The 20,909-nt window shown below is 43.9% G+C and overlaps 1 protein-coding gene and 1 long non-coding RNA gene across 2 annotated transcripts in view; one reads left to right on the top strand and one right to left on the bottom strand.

The window, feature by feature from the left end:
- Positions 1-20,078, top strand: part of PSMD1 (proteasome 26S subunit, non-ATPase 1) — a 97,290-nt gene extending 77,212 nt beyond the window's left edge. Inside the window, exons 20-25 of the mRNA XM_031968152.1 lie at positions 923-1,092; positions 2,365-2,457; positions 3,998-4,084; positions 13,695-13,841; positions 16,736-16,895; positions 19,856-20,078. Coding sequence (XP_031824012.1) covers positions 923-1,092; positions 2,365-2,457; positions 3,998-4,084; positions 13,695-13,841; positions 16,736-16,882 — 644 coding nt within the window. The 3' untranslated portion in view covers positions 16,883-16,895; positions 19,856-20,078. The remainder of the gene's footprint in view (positions 1-922; positions 1,093-2,364; positions 2,458-3,997; positions 4,085-13,694; positions 13,842-16,735; positions 16,896-19,855) is intronic.
- LOC116423493 lies at positions 1,032-13,662 on the bottom strand. Its single transcript, XR_004234102.1, has 2 exons — positions 13,289-13,662; positions 1,032-1,684 (listed from the first exon to the last, which is right to left on the bottom strand). It is a non-coding gene; the product is annotated as an uncharacterized LOC116423493 (long non-coding RNA).
- Positions 20,079-20,909: the final 831 nt, after the last annotated feature.

Here is a 20,909-nt window from a genome sequence, read left to right as displayed (position 1 = left end):
AAGGCAAGAGTGCACCATCAAGCAGGATAGCTTTGAAAGGGACATATTAAATTTATCCTGTACCCTAGAGGGTCAGAAGTTTTATGTGCAATCCTCTTTTTCTGCTCTACCTTCTATATGGAAATGCTGGTTTTATTCAGTGTTTATTGAATTCAAAATAAAAATTAATTAAACTCAAAGCAATTCCAGATAGATTGGGTTAAGCACACACAGGAGAGACACAGGCTGTGGAGGGTCAGATGAATGCTTTCTCAGGAGTTTCAATTTTCTCTTTTCATGATACGGCTTCACTAGCATAGCTGCCTCAACCTATAAAGGACTCGTTTCTGCCCAAGTGAGTCACACAGATTGGCTCGAATCGTGTAGCTTCAACCTAAGTATCCCTTGCCTGGGGCTGCTCACAAGCAGGGACATTTTGAAAAACTCCCTTTTCTTGCCCCCTTTTTAGAGGAAATATTACATAAGGGTTTGCCCGTGGGGTCAGCTGCAGGAGGGAGAGATCAAGGAAATCAAAAGTCTGGATAATCCACAAGAGGAAAGGAGAAATATGCCCCAATAGGCCAACTCTCATAGCACGAGTCTCTGTTCTGACACACATGGACTGAGAGCCTCCCTCCAGGTTCACAGAGAGATTGAGTCGCTTGCCTGGTCGATAATGATGCCTCTGGTGAGCTACTCCTAAGATTTTTAAAAATAATTTTTATTGAACAAAAATTTTTACCCCAAGACCAGATTCTGGACTTATGTCTGACAGTGACTTCTCAGTGTGTGGGTCAGAGTGCTGACATGTGGCTTGGGGCTGGTTTTTAAAGTGTGAGCTCACCTTTGTTACACTCACACTCACGCATAGACACACACATATTCACACACACAACCTTCCCCAGCTCTTCTCTGTGCTCACTGCTTTTTTTCTCTTCCTCAGGGGGCCATAACGTCACCATCTCCTTGCAGTCTCGGACCGGGCATACCCACATGCCTTCCGTGGTGGGCGTCCTGGTCTTCACCCAGTTCTGGTTTTGGTTCCCTTTATCTCACTTCCTGTCCCTGGCTTACACTCCTACCTGTGTCATCGGCCTTAACAAGGACCTCAAGGTAAGTTTCCCAGTCATGGCCACATCTCTTGGGAACCAAGCCCGGAAACCTGGAGTTAGCATGGGGCCAGTTCTCTGCCCCCAGGAGGTCAGGATATGACCACTTCCCTGATATCTGCTGATGACTCCTGCTTGTGGCCTTCAGACTAGAGCTGCAGCAGTTAAGTAGCCACCCAGGTGGGATCGCAGCCTTGCTGGGGAAAGAAGTGGTTCAGACAGGTGCAGCCTTAGGAAGAAGGTTCCGGGCAAAGCCCGGATCATGCAACAAGATCTGGGCCTGAGGCAAACGTACCCAGTGGTGCCCTTTAGAATATGAAGAGTGTTCAGTTGTCATGAGGGGAGAAAGGCTCCCAGAAGGTCTGGTGAAGCAGTTTGCATCTGAACTGGCCCTTCAGGAAAGGTTCTTTGTAGGCCGGAACAAGAATGTATCCTGAGGCCAAGAGAGAGCTGCCACTTCTGTGAGGTGTGGGGGGGTCCCTGAAGGCTGGTGGGGCAGTTACAGGTTGCAAGGGTAGTCAATCTAAGGAGTTATATTTTATGGAACAAATAGTGGGACTTCTCTAGACTCCAGAGCAACAGATGATAGGTCGGACCTGTAAATAAAAGGATATTTTGTCAGTGTCAGTACATATCTCAGGTGGAATGGGAAGCAGGGAGTGGATTAAGCAGCTGTTGCATGTGACGGTGGCAGTGGGGTCTTTGGTGCCTGGCCCTGAGCCACAAGTTTATTGGAGTGGCAGTGATCCCGGTCCCTTTGGCCAAACGGAACTGGCTGGTCAATATGGGGAACGAAAGTTGACTTTAAATCCGTGTATTTATATCTTATTACTTCCAATTGACAAAAAGGAAGTTTAGTTATATATTTAGGCCTATACTTAGAGGTGGTAGAAGATGGCCCTCGATCATTGCATGCAGCGTGAATGATGGATTGGTGAAAGGATCGCCAATGAAATAGAGACTAAGGCCAGAACTGATGTCCCTCTGCTACCTTTGGAAGCTGACACTAGTGATGAAGAGCTTGGACTGGCCCTAGACATTTTTAAGCTCGTGCTAATGTGTAGAAACACTGGGACTTGGCAGTTCTGTGCTGAATCTGCAGGGACTGGGCCATGGTTTAATGGACCAAATGGCCGGGCAGTGTTGAGCTTGAGTGCAGACTCGTGGGTTTCTTTTGTGTTCATTCACATCCACACCTCTGGAAAGTGAGCCTGTTCAGTCCTATTGAATTCATTCAAATTCTCCTGCATCTCTTTTGTTTCTTCTATTTCTTCAGATGCCAAAAGTCCAGTACAAGTCCAACTGCAAACCGTCCACGTTCGCATATCCTGCACCCCTCGAGGTGCCGAAAGAGAAGGAGAAGGAAAAGGTGAGGGCCCTCAGCTCAGGGAGGGTGCTTCAATAAATGGGGAGGAAACGCACAGCTGTTGGCAGCTTGGGAACTTCCATTATCCCATAGAGAACCGTGCCTGGCACCTAATAAGTGCTGGAGCATGGTGGAGGCCAAACTGGAAGCATCCTTGGAGAACATTGAGATCCACCACACTGCCCCTCTTCCTTCCCAATCTGCTGATGAGAAAAACAGGCTGAGAGAGCTTGCGATGTGCCCAGGGTCATATTATTAGTAAGTGTCTGATGCGAGATTCGAAACCAGATCCTGCTACTGCCAAGTTCAATACCAAGACTCCTGGGATGTGGGATTTGGATAGACAGATTACAAAGCGTACAAGGTGTGATGGACACCTCATGGTAGTCACATCCTCTGCCTTCAGTCTCTCCTCACTCACTGGTTCCCAGTGCCGTCATCACTTTTCCAGGAGGGGTAGGAGCTTGGGAGGAGCCCTATGGGCATTTGCTCAGAGCAGCCGCCAACAAACTGTCTTTGTCCATCTGCCTCATTAAGAACAAGCTCTGTTACCTGGAATGGATGGAGTGATTCTTGTGCTCCACCTATGACAGCCGAGCGTCTGTGAAACTGGGAGACTGTGAAACTGTCTCTCAGTAGTGGGGCGGTCAGTGACAGTGGTTCTCACGGGGTTGTTGGGAAGAACATGGAATGGAGATATAATCTGTTAGCAGAGTTATTGTTCTGAAAATGCCATCCTCTGAATTGAGGCACAAATATTCCAGAGACAGCTTATTAATTAAATTATTCTAACTTACTCGGCTTAGACACAGAGAAAATTCTCAGGGACGGAAATGCATCCTGCCTTTCAAAATCTCCAGCAAGGCCATTTTGGAATTGTAGTTTATAGTGATTTTAAGAACAAAAATAATGCCTTAATCAAAAGGAGGATAAACTGTGTGTTTCAGTTTTGATTTAGCACACAGATTGATGGTGACTTCACATTCTGGAGAATCATTTTCTTAAAGCTACTCAATCACTTAGGGATCCCTTTCTCTGGATTTTTCTTTTTTTCCTATGAAAGGAGACCTCAAGAAATGCTTCTGTTAATTGAATTAATCCAAAACTTACTTTCTGTGTCTCATAAGAGTACATCCTGACTTATATAGGCCTTGGATAAGAATGGAGAGAGACTTCAGTGCTGAAGTTCTAGGAAGGCTGCAGAGTTTTCATTCAGATTAAACCATCAGTATTATTTTGTCCTCAGAAGGGAAAGAGAAAGGGGACCAGGAGGGGAAAGGGGGGACAGGCACTGTTTAGTGTGCTACCACTGTTTATAGACTAATTGGATTACTGGGGGTACCGAAGCACTCCATAGAAGAAGTTAAAAGTACTCCAATAAGTGGGTATCCTCCCACTGCTCTGACCCAGCTCTGTGGGGTCCTAAACGTCACATTTTCCAGTGTCCTAAGAGCCTGACAGGGTGGAATCTGGCCTGGCTGTGAGAGCTGGTGTCCTCACAGCAGGGATCCCCCCCAAACATTCATTCTGTCTATCCCACTAGGTTTCTACTGCAGTGCTCTCCATCACCGCCAAGGCAAAAAAGAAGGAAAAAGAGAAAGAAAAGAAAGAGGAAGAGAAAATGGAAGTGGTTAGTATGACTCTTTCTCTCTTCACCTGAGTAGAATTAACAAACCCTTATTACGTGGCTCTCCTGGGCACCCCCACTCCCTTGCTCCCACACTCCTGCCTGTATCAGGTGCCAGTGCAGCTGGTCATAGTCTCAGAGAGAGGTTACAGCTACTCCCACATGTGCTTATCCTGGATCCACATCTGTGCAGACTTTGATATTATCCAGCCAGACCTCCCCTTATTTCATAGAGGAGGAAGCGGGCTCCCAAGGCCTGGCTACCCTTGGGCACTCGAAGGTTTCCCTACTTGGGAGTGACCTCTGATGTGGGCCTTCTTCAAGGTACCTGAGCCATGAATTTTCCTCTGGTCCCTGCTTTCTACCACCTCCCACTTGTTGGGGGTTTTGTTCCTTCTTCTGTTACACTTTTCATAATTTCTTACTCGTTAATTAAGAATGTTGAGGGGGCTGGGGATGGATTTAGGAACACATGCATATCACTTCTTCGTAATGGGCAGCTCACCACCAACAAAAGCACGGGATCCTCTGCCCAGAGCACAGAGGCCTTGTTATGTGGAAATGGAAACTAGGCCCATTGAGGTTAAGGGGTTTTCCTGTGTTCCAAGGCAGTCGTACATGGTAAACACGGCCATTGAACTCACCTTCTCTACCTCCAGAGCCAGTGTCTTTCCCCTATGTCACACAGGTGGTTCCTGTTACAAATACTTACTCCATTCCCTTTAAAGAATTTTAAAAAGTTGTTTTTGGGATGAAAATTTGATTTTTAAACTCATAAGATCAAAGAATTTTTGATTTGCCAAGGCCCCCTAGAGGCTGTCCAGTCTAATTGCCTAACAAACGATCGTCCATCCTCCTGGAACGTTTCCCTTGACAAGGAGCTCCTGGCCACCTTTTGAGAGTGCCATGAAGCTAAAGTTCATTTTCTGTAACTTTCACTCAGTTCATTTTGTCCAGGCAATCAAGCCTTTACCCAATATTGTGCTGGGCGCTAGGAACACAGACAGAAACAAAAGTGCCCGCCCTCAAGGAGCTTTTCTTCTGAAGAGGGAGATAGTCTGGGCAATATGTGTGTGAAATGTGTGACTAAGGGTAAGAACTAACCTTGGGACTTCTGTTCTGTAGGGAATTCCAAGCTGAGGAAAGTCCCCCCATCAATGCAGGCCCGCCCCTGTCAGCCAGTTCAATGCGGCCTGGGGTCTTGGGCGGTGTGTCACGTAGCCAGTGTCCCTCAGTGCTGGGACTGGCAGCCAGGCAGTGCTAGGTTCAGGACCCAGCATAGAAAGCCGCTACAAGGTCGTCTCAGCAGGAGGGCAAGCTAGGTGTGGTCTCCTACCAAAGGAAACCTGGAATTCTGAGACAGTGACAAGGAATGGGAGGCTTCCAAACTTGGGTAGACATTGAGTCCAGGGGACACCCACAGGAGGAAGGTGGGAAAGGGAGGATGGGCCAAGGTGTCCAGCAATTGTGGAAGGGAACCTTGGAGCAGAGGGGGTGAGCTGGTCAGTGCCAGCTGAGGGCAAGTCACTTAAGGCAAGAGCTCCAGATGAGGGGACAAAGGCCTGAGCTCAGCCAGTGATGGGGTGAGTGGAGAAGAACGGATGCCGCGAGTGACTTCAGAATAGAAATGGAGATTCAGCCCCTGATGGAACAAGCAGATGAGCTAATGAAGCAGCAAACACTGTGTGTGTGTCCCAATGACGCCAGAAGGATGCTCAGACCCTGGGCAGAAACGGGAGCTACCCTTGGGAGAAAGGTGCATACTCACTTTGGTTTGGGAGCTCATGAGCTGAAGATACCACATTTGGAAATGTGGATCCTAGGGGCTCAGGGAAAAGACTGAGAGCTGACACTAGGTCAGGAGTCATCTGCATCAACCCCTAGGAGTTGATGAGGTCTGTCGCCAAGAGAGAGAAAAGAGGCCCCGAGACGAAGCCTTGGCTTATTATTGGGCACGGCCTGGATGAGAATTCATCAGAGGGGTTTGAGAAGGCACAGCAGACAGGTGGGCAGAGAACCAAGAGTAAGGCTGCCAGGCAGAGGCCCAGAAGTGAGAGTGTCCAGGAACTGGCTATGACCTGTGTGAAGTGCTACAGAGGGGTCAAGACAGAGGAACCCTGAGCAGAGGTCATTCATTCTGGCAGCCATCGCCCATTGCTGGGTGCTCCTGAAAGAGACCAAGATAAACCAAAGCATGGCATCTGCTTTCAGGGCATTTCCATTACCGTTCTCCTTCTAGGACTGATGGAAACATCCATGTGTTCTGAGTTTGGCGGAATTGCCTAAAACACATTTTGCAAAAATCCTTGAATGTTTGCAGTGAATGGTGATCTGTGTCTTCAACACCCACAGCTGCTGATCTTTTTCACTGTGAAGCTTTTGATTTTTAATTCGGTTACTTGTGGCCACGTTGCTTAGTGGCTTCCAAGAAGGCTAGCTTGTGCTTAGAAACTCACTAATACAAACCAGACGCCAAGCTCATATTCATTTTCCAGTTCAGTCTTCCCTCACAGTGCTCTAAGCTGATTACTTGCTCAGCTCTCTTCACTTTTTCATTCAATTATAAACTCCACTAGGCCAGAGATCAGATCTGTTCTCTATCCTGCTAATACTGTGCCGTGTACCCCGTGGCCACTTAGTCCCACTTAGCGGTGCTGCTAATGATTTGGGGTGCTACCTAATCTGGCGCTCTGGTTCCCACAGCTCTGCCGAGAGAGACTTTAACTTGAACCAGGGAGCGCTGCTCACTGATATTTATGATGTGCCTTGCCCAAGGCCGACTCTATCAATGTGATCTCACAATAATGTTGCTCATATATTCTAATCAAATGCCACTCCTCACTAAGCCTGCTCTGGTCCCTGTTTGGCCATTTGCACACAATGCACATTATCTCATTTTTCCTATGGCATTAACTATTTCCTGTGATGTTGTATTGCCTGATGGGATGTTTTGCGTAGTTACCTAGCAACCTTCTTCCTGGATAGCCTCTTATCCGCAATCAAAGATTTCTTTGATGTTTAAGGTTTCTAGAATAAGTTCATAGGGACACAATTATGGATGAGAACTCCAGTACGATTTAGAGGCTCGACTCCTTTCCAAACTGTTCAGATGAAGAATGTAACTCTGTAGATCGAATCAAGATTGCAGAGTGAGAGTCAACATTTCTGCCCCATATATCTCTTCCACGACAACCTCCGAGACACACCGGGCCAGATTCTGATCAGGAAAGCCAAGAAAAAGTCATAGCAAGTCATTGTCCCAGTCCTGGGCGGCTCAGGAAAATAATCTGAGAAGTCTAGGAACATTGGGCCAGGAGTACAGCAGTGGCAAAGAAAGGGGAGCATTCTGACACTCAGTGACAGTGATGGGACTAAAACTGAGCATGAGAGATGGAAGCACTGGGGCAGAAGGAGATTCCCCAAGTAAGTGTGAGAGCAAGAATAGATGCCATCCGGCATCTCTGTCACCTGTTACCCAGTTCGAGATCAGAATGAAGCAATTGTGAGCAAGAGTGACTCTGTACAGAGCAAGAAAAAAGTTCTAAAAACTTGTGTGCCCAAAAAAAAATAATAAAAAGCCTTGTGTGCCTCTGAACCTAAGAGCAAGAGAGTTCTAGTTTTTAAACCTATACATAGGCCAAACAGTGGAATAATCAGGGTGGCAAGGCAGCACCAAAGCAAGATCAAGCATTTCAGTCACTGAACCTGCACAGCTTCCCAGAGGACTAACAGCATTATAAAAACTCAGTTTACACATAATCTAACATCAAACCTGGATTAGGACTTACTGAGCTCAGACCAGGAGGACAGTAAATAGTCCTCTCCCAGATCACAAGTACAAAAATTTGCAGATCTAGACTAAGCTATGAAAATAGCTTAGGACAAATGCTCAGATTAGATATCCTCCCCAGAAGGAAGCAGAGCTTAAGATTTTTAAAGTTCATAATCAAGAAGGAGGCTGGAAAAGTGAGCAAACAAAAAATGAATCTGACCCTTAAGTTTCTTGGGTGATAGGAAAACTCCAGACACAAAAAAAGGAAGGCAATAGCATGAAACTATCTACTAGCAAAACCTTAAAGAAAAAGGCAGATTGGGCACAACTCAACAAGAATTCCCAAAAGAATAAAGAAAAGCTTTTTGAAGAGTAAAAAAAAAAAAAAAAGAATAAGATTAGAAGAGGAAAAATTAGGAAAAGTGAGCTATGCAAGAAAGTTCTAAGGAAAATGTAAAAGAGACAGAGAAAAGCTTACTGAGGAAAACAACTCCAAATGGAAGCTTGATGACTCTATTAAATATCCAGAAATACTAAAACAAAATCAAAAGACTGGGGGGAAATAGGAGAAAATATGAAATATCTCAAGACAAACAAATGATCTGGAAAATAGATTGAGAGATGTTAGCATTGAATTACCCAAAAACTACTTGCCCATCTAGGGGGGGAGGGTGTAGGGGAAAAGGAAGAAAATTGGAATACAAGGTTTGTAAGGGCTAATATTGAAGAATTATCCATGCATATGTTTTGAAAAATAAAAAGCTTTAATTATAAAAAAAAAAAAAAAAAAAAAACTGAATTACCCGAAAGCAATTGGCCAAAATTCAGAACTCCCTGATTAATAAATTCTACAAGGAAAAAGATGAATTTTAACAAAATAGAAAACTTTCCCATGTTTCTGATGAAAAAACTAGAGCTGAATAAAAATTTTAACATTAAAACATAGAGCTCAGGAGAGGCACAAAAAGATACAGATCAGAGAAATCATAAAAGACTAAACAAAGTTAAACTGTGAACATTCTTATATGGAGAAAAGATACATGTAAACTCTCAGAACTTAATCATTGCCAGGGCTCTTAAAGGGAGTCTTGTTAGACCAGGAAAAACCGCCTGGGTATGTTGGAATGATTTCAAAAGAGGAATGGAAGCATGAGAAAGAAGAATACGCAGATAGAGGGGTAAGGAGAGGAAGAATGGGGGAAATTATTCACATAAATGGGGCATACAAGGAAGAGTTTATACAGTGCAGCAGAGATTGGGTGTGGGGAAGCAATACTTGAACCTCACTCATCTGATGTGGTTCAAAGAAGAAAAAAAAATATATACACACACACACACACACATATATATACATATACATACATATAGAATTCTTCTTGCCAAATAGGGACTTAAGAGGGAAAGGGGTTAAGAGACATACAAATTAAGGGAGGCAATAGTTACAGGTAAAAAGAGACTTTAGGGGAGGGACTGAACAGAAAAAAAGAAGGGGATAAACAAGAAAATAAGAGGGAGGAAAATCCACAATGAATGCAAATAAGATGAACTCACTCAAAACAGAAGTGGATAGCAGAATGGATTAGAAATACAATCCAACAGTATGTTGTTTATAGGAAGCCCACTTGAAACAGAAAGAAAGGGAAATAGTTAAAATAGAAGGCTGGCATATTGTGCTTCTGCTGAACTACAAAAAGGCAGAAGGAGCCATCACAATCTAAAGCAAAACAAACAAAATAAAAAACCTAATTAAAAGAGATTAACAGGGAAATAACCATTTTGCTAAAAGGTACTATAATCCGTGAATTAATATCAGTAATATGCACCAAAGAGAAAAGTAACCACATTTTTAAAGGAAAAATTACATGAGTTACAGCAGAAAGTAAACTGCTGGGAGATTGAAAGAACCATAAATGAACCCCCTCCAGGAGAAAATAAACCAGGACCAGAGGGATTTACAAGCTAATTCTACCATCCTTGGGGTAGATAAGCATGTGAAGACTTTGTCTAGTCCTGAAATGGGCAGAAGAGAGCAGTTTGTTCCAATGTCCATGAAGGCATCTGGAGCAGGCACTGGCTGAGAGCTTGGTCAGGTAATACAGACTCTAAGGCCATCTACTGCTTTCCGGTACGTCACCAGTCATCTTGACTTTTCTTCTTGACTTAGCCCTGGACTTGGATGACTCCGGAAGAGAGAGTAAGACTGACAGCTTTGTGCAGCTCTGCCTCACTTACATTACCTGTGATCTCTTCAAACATGGGCAAACAATTCTCACAAACTTTAAGAAACAATTTCAGTGATACTTAAAATGCTTGAAAAAATAGGTAAAGGAATCTTACTAAATATTTTCTGATAGAAATATGAACTTGAAACCTTAATCAGAAAGAGTCAAAACAAACAAAACCGTAGAGAAATTAATTTCTCTAATAAATATTCGTGCAAAAATTTTAAGTAAAACACGAACAAGAATTTAACAAAAGATCACCAAGATCATATGCTGTGACTAGACTGGAGCTATGCCAGGGATGCAGGGCTGGCTCAACATTAGGAAAACTATAATCATAATTGATCATACTAATAAGAAAAACAACAAAGATCACATGATTGTTTTAATAGATGCAGAAATGGCTGTTTGATAAAGCATAACATCCATTCCTCTTAAGAACACAAAATCACCAAAATAAATGAAACTGTCCTTAAAATGATAAGTTCTGTCCATTTATAAAATAAAGAGTGAGTGTTATCTCTAATGGAAATAAACTAAAAACTCTTCTAGTAAAAAAGGAAGTCCTTTATCACCACTGTCATTCAGTATTGTATTAAGATAAGAAATAATAATTGAAATAAACAGTGAGGAAACAAAACTCTTTTTTTTCTTTTTCTTTTTCTTTTTTTTCTTTTCTTTTCTTTTTTTTTTTTTTTTTTGGCAAGGCATTTGGGATTAAGTGACATGCCCAGAGTCATACCACTAGTAAGTGTTAAGTGTCTGAGGCCAAATCTGAATATAGGTCCCCTTGAAGGGCCTGTACCATCTAGCTGTCCCAAAACTATCATTTTTGCTGATAATATGATAATTTACCCAGGGAACCCTCCAAAATCAACTAAGAAACTAATTGAAAGAATTAACAATTTCAACAATGTTGCAAGATCCAAAATAAAAGTACACAAATCATTAGCATTAGTATATCTTCCAGAGAATCCAGGAGAAATTCCATTTAAAATAACTATTAATGGTATAAAATAATTAAGACTCTGTCTATCAAGACACATCTACCAAGTCTTATAAACACAATTTCAAAACACTTCACACAAATAAAGACATATTTAAATATTGGAGAAATGTTGATTTCTCATAGGGAGACCAAGCCAATGTGATAAAAATGATAATACTATTTAAATGAATTTACCTGCTTAGTGTCAGTAGTAATCAAACTACTAAAGGATTACTTTAATAGAGCTAGGAAAAATGACAGAATTCACCTGGAGGAGCAAGAGGTCAAGAATATCAAGTATTTTTAATGGAATACAAAGGGGTCTAACATTACTAGGTCTCAAACATGACTAGCTATAATTATCAATAATTTGATATCAACAGTAAGAATAAAGAAATTGCCAAAGTAGAACAAATTAGATGCATAATATATAGAAGCAAATGAGCATAATAATAACTTCATGTTTAATGAGTTCAAAGAACTTCAGAAAAGACCTTGCTCTTTGACAAAAATTCCTGAGAGAACTGGAAAGGGGTTTGGAAGAAACTAGCCATAGATCAGCATTCGTACCATGTGCCTACCAAAATCTGCTCATAAAAGGTACGTGATTTGGATATAAAGGATGATATCCTAAATTAGTGAAGCATAGAAGAAATTAGCTGTTCAATCTGTGGGTAGGGAAAGAGTTTTTGACCAACTAGAGATAGAAAGTTCCACAGGAGGTAAAATAAATACATTTTGATTACATAAAAGTAACAAAGGTTTTGCAGAAAACCATTGCAGTTAACCTTATAAGAAAAGCAGGAAAATTGGAGAGTGAGTTTTTGCTTCAAGTCTTTCATAAAGGTCTCATTTTTAAAATACATAAGAAAATGAATCAAATTTACATTTTAATAAAAAGCTATTCTCCAATTGATAAATGCACAATAGACGGTTTTCAGAGGAAGGAATCCAAGCTAACAATAACTATGAAAAAATGCTCTGAATTACTAATGATTAGAGAAATGTGAACTCAAGTAATTCCAATTTCACCTCAGATCCTTCATATTGTCTGAGATGAAGAAAAAAAAATAACAAATGTTGGAGTGAATGTGGGGAAATGTACTGTTGATAGAGTTGTGAACTGATACAGCTCTTCCATAAAGCAATTTGGAATTATGCCGAAAGGGTTATTAAACCGTGTATGCCCTCTGACCCAACAACACCATTTTTGTATCCCAAGTCAATCTAAGAAAGAAGACAACAATCAATCTATCGGTATAAAAATATAGTAACTCTTTTTGTGGTAGCAAAGAATTGGAGATGGAGAAAACGCTCCTCAATTGGAAAACGATTAAACACAGTATGGTATATGAGGGTGATTAAATGGTTTTGTATTGTAAGTATGAAGGGAAGTATATCAGCAAAACCTGAGCTTTATATGAACTGATGTGAAGTGAAGTGAGAAGAACCAGGAGAGCAGGCTCCGCAGTAACAGCAATGTTGCAAAGTCATCCTTTATGGAAAACTTAGTAACACAGATCAGCGTAATAACTGACAACAATTTCTTTTTTATTATTATTAAAGATTTTTTAGTTTTCAGAACATAGGCATAGACAATTCTTTAACATTAGACCTTGCGAAACCCTGTATTCCAATTCCTCCCCCCCACGCCTTCCCCTAGACAGCAAGTAGTCCAATATATGTTAAACATAGTAGAAATATATGTTAAATCCAATATATGAATATATATTTATACAATTATCATGCTGCACAAGAAAAAACAAACCAGAAAAAAGAAAAAGAGAAGCAAAACAAAAATGCAAGGAAGCAACAACAGAAAGAATAAAAATGTTATGTTGTGATCCACACTTGGTTCCCATAGTCCTCTCTCTCTGGATGCAGATGGCTCTCTTTATCACTGAACAATTGGAACTGGTTTAAAGCATCTCATTGTTGAAAGCCATGGACTGGCAATGATTTCAAAATTTCAAATATGAAAATATATTTAAAGGAATTGCATATATTTAATCTATATGATATTGCTTGCTATCTTGGGGAGGTGAGGGATGGAGTGAGAAAAACACAAAGTCTCACAAAAATGAATCTTGAAAACCATCTCTACTTGTATTTAGAGAATAAACTAATCTTGAAAAAGTTTTTTTTAACGATTTGTAAAATCTGTTTTAATTTTTAGAAAGAGATCTTTGATACCCAAACCCCTCTGCAGTCTGACTCCAGCTCACCTTCACTGCTTTATCTCCTGTTGGTCTTCCCTTGAGCCCCATTCTGCAGCCAAATTGTTCTGCCCCCTCTAGCCCAGGAGCTCCTTTGGTCCGTGCCCTGCGCCCCTATCCAAGGCTCCCCCATCGTGTTTTGCCTCCTCAGTGTCCCCTTGCCAGGCCAGGCTAGCACACCATGACCTCACCCACCCCAGACTGCAGATAGCGACAGATGACCCAGCTCTTGGGGGGCTCTTGGCTGCTCTGCATGTGCTGGCTCCATTGTGAGCCTCAGTACAGTCACAGCCTTGGGGATCTCCCCCATGGCACCCATGTAGGCCCCAGGCAGGCTTGACAAGTGAGTGCTGTGGGTCCTGGGCTGATTCTGTGGTTGGGAATTGAAACTACCTGGGTTTTTTACGTTTTCTAGGATGAAACTGAGAAGAAGGATGAGAAGGAGAAGAAAAAGGAGCCGGAGCCAAGCTTCCAGCTGCTGGATAACCCCGCCCGAGTCATGCCTGCTCAGCTCAAGGTCCTCTCCATGACAGACACCTGCCGGTACCAGCCCTTTAAGCCTGTGAGTCACAAGAGCCCTGAGCAAGGGTAGGGGGATGGGCTAGGAGCTGAAGCTGTTGAGTTCTGAGAAACTGCCTCTGCCCCAATGCCCAGAGGCCCATCTTGGCCACTGCGGGGGACTGAGATTGGAGGCCAACCCTAGGTTGTGGCCAGCGGAGGAGAATGGAGGGGGCACTAGAACTAAAAGGGCTTAGGGAAGGCTTCCTGGAGGAAGTGGGATTTTATTTATTAAAAAAAGTCAGGGGCAGCTGGGTGGCACAGTGGATAGAACACCAGTCCTGAAGTCAGGAGGATCTGAGTTCAAATCTGCCTTCAGACACTTAACACTTCCTTGTTTTGTGACCCTGGGCAAGTCACTTGACCCCAGTTGCCTCAGCAAAAGAAAAAGAAAGATAAATATATAATTAAACAAAAAAAGCCTGGGAGCTCAGGCAGAGTAGAAGAGGAAGAGTATTCCAGGAAGGGGGGACAGCCAGAGAAAATGCCCCGAGGGACAGAGGGAGGGGCTTGGCAGACCTCCAGTGTCCATACTGGGGAATGAGGTGCAAGAAGACTGGAAAAGTAAGGGCGGGTAGATCAGGAAGAGTTTTAAATGCCAAACAGTCCAGTCAGGAGCCACTGGAGCTGGATTAAAGGAGTATCGCATAGTCAGGGCTGCACTTTAGGAGAACCACTTCAGTGGCCTGATGGGGGTGGATTACAGTGGAGACGTGGCAGGCAGACCCACCTGGGGACTAGGTCAGCAGTAAGTTGTATAGGGGGTAGGGGCCTGTGCCATTGTTGAGAGGCTGCAGACTTGAAAGTTCAGGCCTTAGCGCCACAGTGGCTTTGGGCAAGTGGGAGACAGATGCCTGGCTGAGAGTCTGAGGGACCGGGAGGAAGGTGTTGCCCTGAATGGTCATAAGGAAGTGGAGGGAGGGCATGGGAGAAGGAGGCTCTAGAGAAAGAAGTCTGTTGTAGGTCATCGAATTTAAGGGGCCCGCCGCACATCCAGTTCAAGATGTCAGAAAGGCCATTAAAGATGGGGGATGGGAGTGGGAGGGGACAGGATGGGTAGATGGAGAATCGTCCACTTCGAGTCAGGAGATCTGCTGGGATATCCTGGTAGCTGAGTAGCCCCAAGTGGTTCTGGGTAGAGAGAGACAAGCGGCTCCTGGGTCTAGCAGAGAAGGGGGTGCCTGGTGAAGCTGGTAGCGACCTCAATGCTTCCTACACAGTACAGCCTCTGTGAACATTACAGAGCTCCAAGGGTGACGTGTTGTGGGGGGTCCCAAGAGACGTGGGGCCCAGTCCTGATGTTTATTCCCTTTCATTGACTCATTTAACTTGCTGGAATCCTTCGTTTATTTACCTGTCTATCCAATAGAAAGAGGAGCAATGGGCTGGCGGCTGTTCTCAAAGTTCTCTGAGGTGCATTGTGCCTCCCGGGGTGCTATGGACAGTGTGGGAGGCCAAGCCCTGGACCAAGGGCCCTTCTGGCCCCCCAGGAACCTTTTTAATAGCATAGACTGCACCAAGTTCCAGGATGAGGGCTGGCGCCGCTGGACTCCCCCACCAGCCCTAAATGTAGCGCAGAAAGAAATTGTGTGGAACCGGGAGGCAGGAAGGCCTCTCTCCCTCAGCTGGATCTGGAGTCACATCAGCCTTCTCACAGAACAGAGGAGGCCGTTCAGTGCTATGGGGCTCCCACTGAGGGCTGTGTATTAGTAAAACTTCCTACCCGGCTTTAGAAGCCCTCTCCACTTGTTAGTTAGGGAGGGAAACTCAAGTGAGACCTCCTCATCTGTGTCCAGAAGATGAAGCTCGGTGAGCACAGAAGCCTTACTGGTTTGGGGCTGCAATCACTTTCCCAATCCCCTTTTGTTCTGGGCTGTGGTACAGTGAGGGCACTCGGGGTCCCACTCCCAGAAGAAGCTGGGATCCATTCCTTATGCTGATTTGTGTTCTGGGGAAAGGAACTGAGGCAGATTTTGAGGAATACTCACAATTCCCATCTAAGTGGGGGCAGAAACATGTGGCTGGGCCATAGGACCCCAGCTGTACCTTCTGGCTCTTTCTCTCCCTTCTCTAGTTGTGCCTGCAGCTATTGAATGAATTATTATTATTGCTAAAGGCAGTGTGCCCTGGTACAGCAAGCAGAGAGAATTAGGGAAATGACTGCCCGTGAATGAGTGGCTTGTTATTTTAATTGGCAGCTTCTGTCAGGGGTGGGCTAATGGGGAGCTGGGTTGATTTCTCTCTTAATTTGATTCTCTGAACATCTTTTGCCTTGCACCCCCTCCCCACCATCCCTGCCAAAGTCTGTCTGCTGAACTGAGGTACCCTCAGTGATGAGCATCTAAGAGTATGGGATCTCCAGGGATCCACCCACGGTAGAAAAGCAGATGTCCGGTGCCTCTGGGGCTGTGGAGTGGTCTTCCCATGTTACACAGGGCATGTATGTGCGTGTGCACACACATATGAGAAAGCATTTAAATGTGGAAAGCCAACAGAGACTGGTTTCCTTGGTCAGTGTTAAGGTAGTCACAAGTTTCCTCTCTGTAGAGTTACAGTCTGGGCTTTCCCTCCTGGGTCACATGGCCAGAGCCGTTTCCCCTGCCTCGATGGAGCCATTGTTAGCACCGAATGAGAGAAAAGACTCCACAGTGGTGGGCTGGTGGCTGGTCAGACCCACAGGGACCCAGACAAGGCAGGGCAGGGGGTCCGTTGTCTGAATGGCCGCAACTCAGTCAGCGCCTGGGAGGAGGTCGCCTCACTCCAGTGATATAGATGAGGAGCCAAGGCTGCAGATGGTGGGAGGAAAGAGCCTGGGCTGAGATTTCTTAAAGCGGAGGAGGGAACCCAGCCAAGCCAGGCCAGGCGTCCTCACTGACCAGCCTGCCGTTTGCCTTGCAGCTTTCCATCGGAGGCATTATCATCATGAAGGACACCAGCGAGGACTTAGAAGAACTGGTAGAGCCAGTGGCTGCCCACGGCCCCAAAATCGAGGAAGAGGAGCAGGAGCCAGAGCCACCAGAGCCGTTTGAGTATATCGACGACTGAGGACTGGAGCTGGGTATGGCTGCCTAACTTTTTAAATTCTGTTCCCTTCTTCCTCCCCTCTCCCTGAAACGGCAAGCAGTCTGATACAGGTCCCAGATGTGCAGTCGTGTGAAACGTTTCCATCTTAGTCACTCTGTACAAGAAAACTCAAAAAAAGAAACAAAAAAGAAAGTGAAAAATGACATGCATTTGCAGACAGTATCAGTCCTTCCTCGGGAGGCAGATAGCATGTCACGTTATGAGTTGGCGATTGCCTCGGATCATTGTATTGTTGTAAATAGATTGTTGTATAGTATTACTGTACAATTATTGTACAATAATGTTCTGGCTCTGCTCATTTCACCTTGTATCAATGCCTGTTAAGTCTGAACAGATTTTTCTGAAACCATCTTGCTTGTCATTTTTTTCTTTTCTTTTTTTCTATACATATCTCCACATTTATCATGCTGCATAAGAAAAATCAGATCAAAAATGGAATTAAAATAACAAAAAAAAAAGAAGCAAGCAAACAACAACAAAAAGCTCCCCACACTTCTCTCTCTGGGGGCAGACGGCTCTCTCCATCCCAAGTCCACTGGAACTGGCCTGAATCACCTCATTGTTGAAAAGAGCCGCGTCCATCACAGTTGATCGTCACATAATCTTGCTATTGCTGTGAATGATGTTTTCTTGCTTCTCACTTTACTTAACATCAATTCTACTTTAATGAATCTACTTATTCAATGCCATATCAAACTATCAAGAAATTAATTACTTTATGGAACTAGGAGAAAATAACAACAAAAGTCATGTCAAAAAACAAAAAGTCAAGAATTTCAAGGAAATTAATGGAAAACAATGCAAATGAAGATGGCCTAGCTGTACCAGACCTAAAACTGTGGTACAAGCTAAGAAATAGAGTAATGACTCCAGCTTCAGGGATAAGAACTCGGCATTTGACAAAAATTGCTGGGAAAACTGGAAAATGGTATGCCAGAAACCAGGAATTGATCAACTTCTAACACCTTATACCAAGATAAGGTCTACATGATTTTGACGTAAAGAGTGATACGATAAGCGGATTAGAACAAGAAATAACTTGTCTCTCAGATCTGTGGAGAAAGGAGAAATTTATGGCCAAACAATTAGAGAGCCTTATGAAATACAAAATGCATAATTTTGATTACATTAAATTAAAAAGAGTTTGCACAAACAAAACCGATGCAGCCAAGATTAGAAGGGAAAATGGAGAAAAAATTTTACGGCCAGTGTTTCTGAGATAAGCCTTATTTCTAAAGTATATGAACTCAGATTTATCCGAATGTAAACCATTCCTCACTTGATAAATGGCCAAAGAATTTAAACAGACACTTTTCAGGTAAAGAAATTAAGGTCATTTCTAATTGTGAAAAAAATGCTCTAAATCACTATTGATTAGAGAAATACAAGTCAAGACAACTCTGTTGTGCCACTTCACACCTCTGAGATTGGCTAAAATGACAGCAAAAGATCATGGTAAATGTTGGGAGGAGATGTGGGAAAACTGAGGCACTGATACATTGTTATTTATAGAGATGTGGAATGATCCATTCTGGAGAGCAATTTGGAACTATGCCCAAAGGACTATTAAACTGTGCATATTCCTTGATCTAGCAGTGTCTCTACTGGGTCGGTGTCCCAAAGAGATCTTAAAGGAGGGAAAAGGACACGTGCAGAAATGTTTGTGGCAGTCCTCTTTATAGTGGCCAGAAACTGGAAACTGAGTGGATGCCCATCAGTGGGAGAATGGCTGAATAAATTGTGGGAGTATTATTCTATAAGAAATGATCAGCAGGATGATTTTAAAGAGGCCTGGAGACACTTGCAGGAACTGAAGCTGAGTAAAATGAGCAGGACCAAAAGAACCTTGTACACAACAAGGACAAAATGTATGTAATGAACAACTCTAATGGACTTGGTTCCTTTTAACAAGAAAATGTTTCAAGGCAATTCCGATGGATGGGATGGAGAGAGCCATCCGCATCCAGAGAGAGAACTATGGAGACAAAATGTGGATCAAAATAGAGTATTTTCACCTTGTTGTTTGCTTGATTTTTTCCTTTCTTATGTTTTTTTTCTCCTTTTGATCTGATTTTTTTTTTTTTTTGGTGCAGCATGACATATAGGGAAATATATTTAGAAAAATTGCACGTTTAACCTATATAAGATTGTTTACTGTCTTTGGGAGGGAAGGACACAAGATTTTGCAAGGTGAATGTTGAAAATTTAACTTTGCATGTTTTGGGGAAAAGAGGATACTATTAAAATTTTTTAAAAGTCACCAAAGTTAGGGATTTTTTTAAACAGGAGAAAACAAGAAATCTAACATTTTCCAAAGCCAGTTGTAGAACTAGACCAGGAATTGTCGCATGTGCATTCATGCTTGCGGCTTTTTGCTGCTGTTAGTGGTGATAAACCCCACACACGAATATGATTATTTAGTAGAAAAATACATGCCAGGAGACCACAGCTGGATCTGGCCCTGGATAAAGTGAGGAAGAGATGGACGCTTCCTAATCCTGATGTTTCTGGTGGAAATTTTCTCCTGCTGTTTTCCTGAGCTTCCTTTACACAGAATATGATGAATGATCTTAGTCCATGAGCCTATTTCTGAATAAATGATCGGACCCAAGGTGGCCAGTTCCCATCATTTCAGTGACCCAACCCTCTTCAGAAAGTCACCCTTGGGGCAATGACTGCCCATCAGCTTCGAGGTTCACTGTATAAACTAACCTGAGATTGATTGGGGTTCCCCCATAACCAGCAGTCACTGGCTTGAGGTGTTTTGCTTGTTTGTTTATTTCATTCCTCTTGCAAAACTCCATCACAAAACCTGGTAAGTCCCCAAGGCGGGGGCCCTCGGGAGCCTGGTGCAGCTTTGGCCCTCCCCAGCGGGGCAGACAGGCCAGAGTTCTGCAAAGAAGAACAAATGTCTCTTTTTCTTTCCCTCTCCAGAATCTCACTCGCCCATTTCCAGAAGATTGCCGCGTCTGATATTGGAAATAACATCCATGAGGAAGTTCCTGCCGAGACCTGCCATTCACTGCATGCATGGTTGCCTCTGCGCTGCCCTCGGGAAGCCAGTCTCCGAGGCTTCGGCTGAAGAAAAGCTGGACAGCTCTTTAGTATACTCTACACAAACAAAACGTTGGTTTTCAAATAAACGTAAAAATCTCCAGCTGGGTTTTTTTTGGTTCTTGTTTTTCACTTTTTATCTTGCTTTGGTTTAGGGTTTTCCAGCCTGTTATCTTTTTTTTTTTTTTTTTGCTGAAGCAATTATTGGGGTTAAGTGACTTGCATAAGGTCGCACAGATAGGAAGCATTAAGTGTCTGAGGCCGGATTTGAACTCTAACTTCAGGCATGGTGCTCTATCCACTGCACCAACCTAGCTACCCTATGATGTTATCTTTTTAACCCGCCTCCCAGCCCACCAGGTTCAAGATTTGCTGGGCTGGACCTTTAGTCTCTTTCATGGGGGGATCTCGGCACCCTGGCATCAGCCTCCTCCAGTAACCTCTGCCCATGGGTGCCAGCCTCACGGCTGTCGTAAAAGCTCGACCTTTTCCGCCCTCGGCCTCTGGATCTGCTTCGCCCACTGTGAGTTGTGGTCGGTCAGGCCCGATCAGTTCATCTGAGTGTTTGCCACTAAGTTCGAGGCTTGGGGTGACCCCTCAGGGGACCCAGAAAAGGAAGAAGGAGGGGCAGAAGCCGGTGGCAAGGGCCAGGGGGATGGAGGCGCCGTGCATGAGCACAGAGGAGGGCAGGAAGAACTTCAGCCCCAATGGCTTGGTTAATGTGGCAAGAAGCCCTGACAGCTCAGGACAACTGTGGGCATTTTCTGGGACTTGGAGACATCCCATGTGTCTGGGAAAGCTGCCCCCAGCGGGCCCCCGGCTCCTCGGGCCTGCAGACCTTCTTGTCTGAGGCAGGCCCTGGCACGACCGGCTGTGGGTCACGCATCTGGCCGCCATCAGGGGATGGCATTGGCTCTGCCTCCAGAGGTTCCTA

This window comes from Sarcophilus harrisii, chromosome 4 (genome assembly GCF_902635505.1).
Source record: "Sarcophilus harrisii chromosome 4, mSarHar1.11, whole genome shotgun sequence".
NCBI classification, from domain to species: Eukaryota; Metazoa; Chordata; class Mammalia; order Dasyuromorphia; family Dasyuridae; genus Sarcophilus; species Sarcophilus harrisii.
The sequence above is the reverse complement of the archived record's forward strand: the minus strand, read 5'-3'. Positions and strand labels throughout refer to the sequence as shown.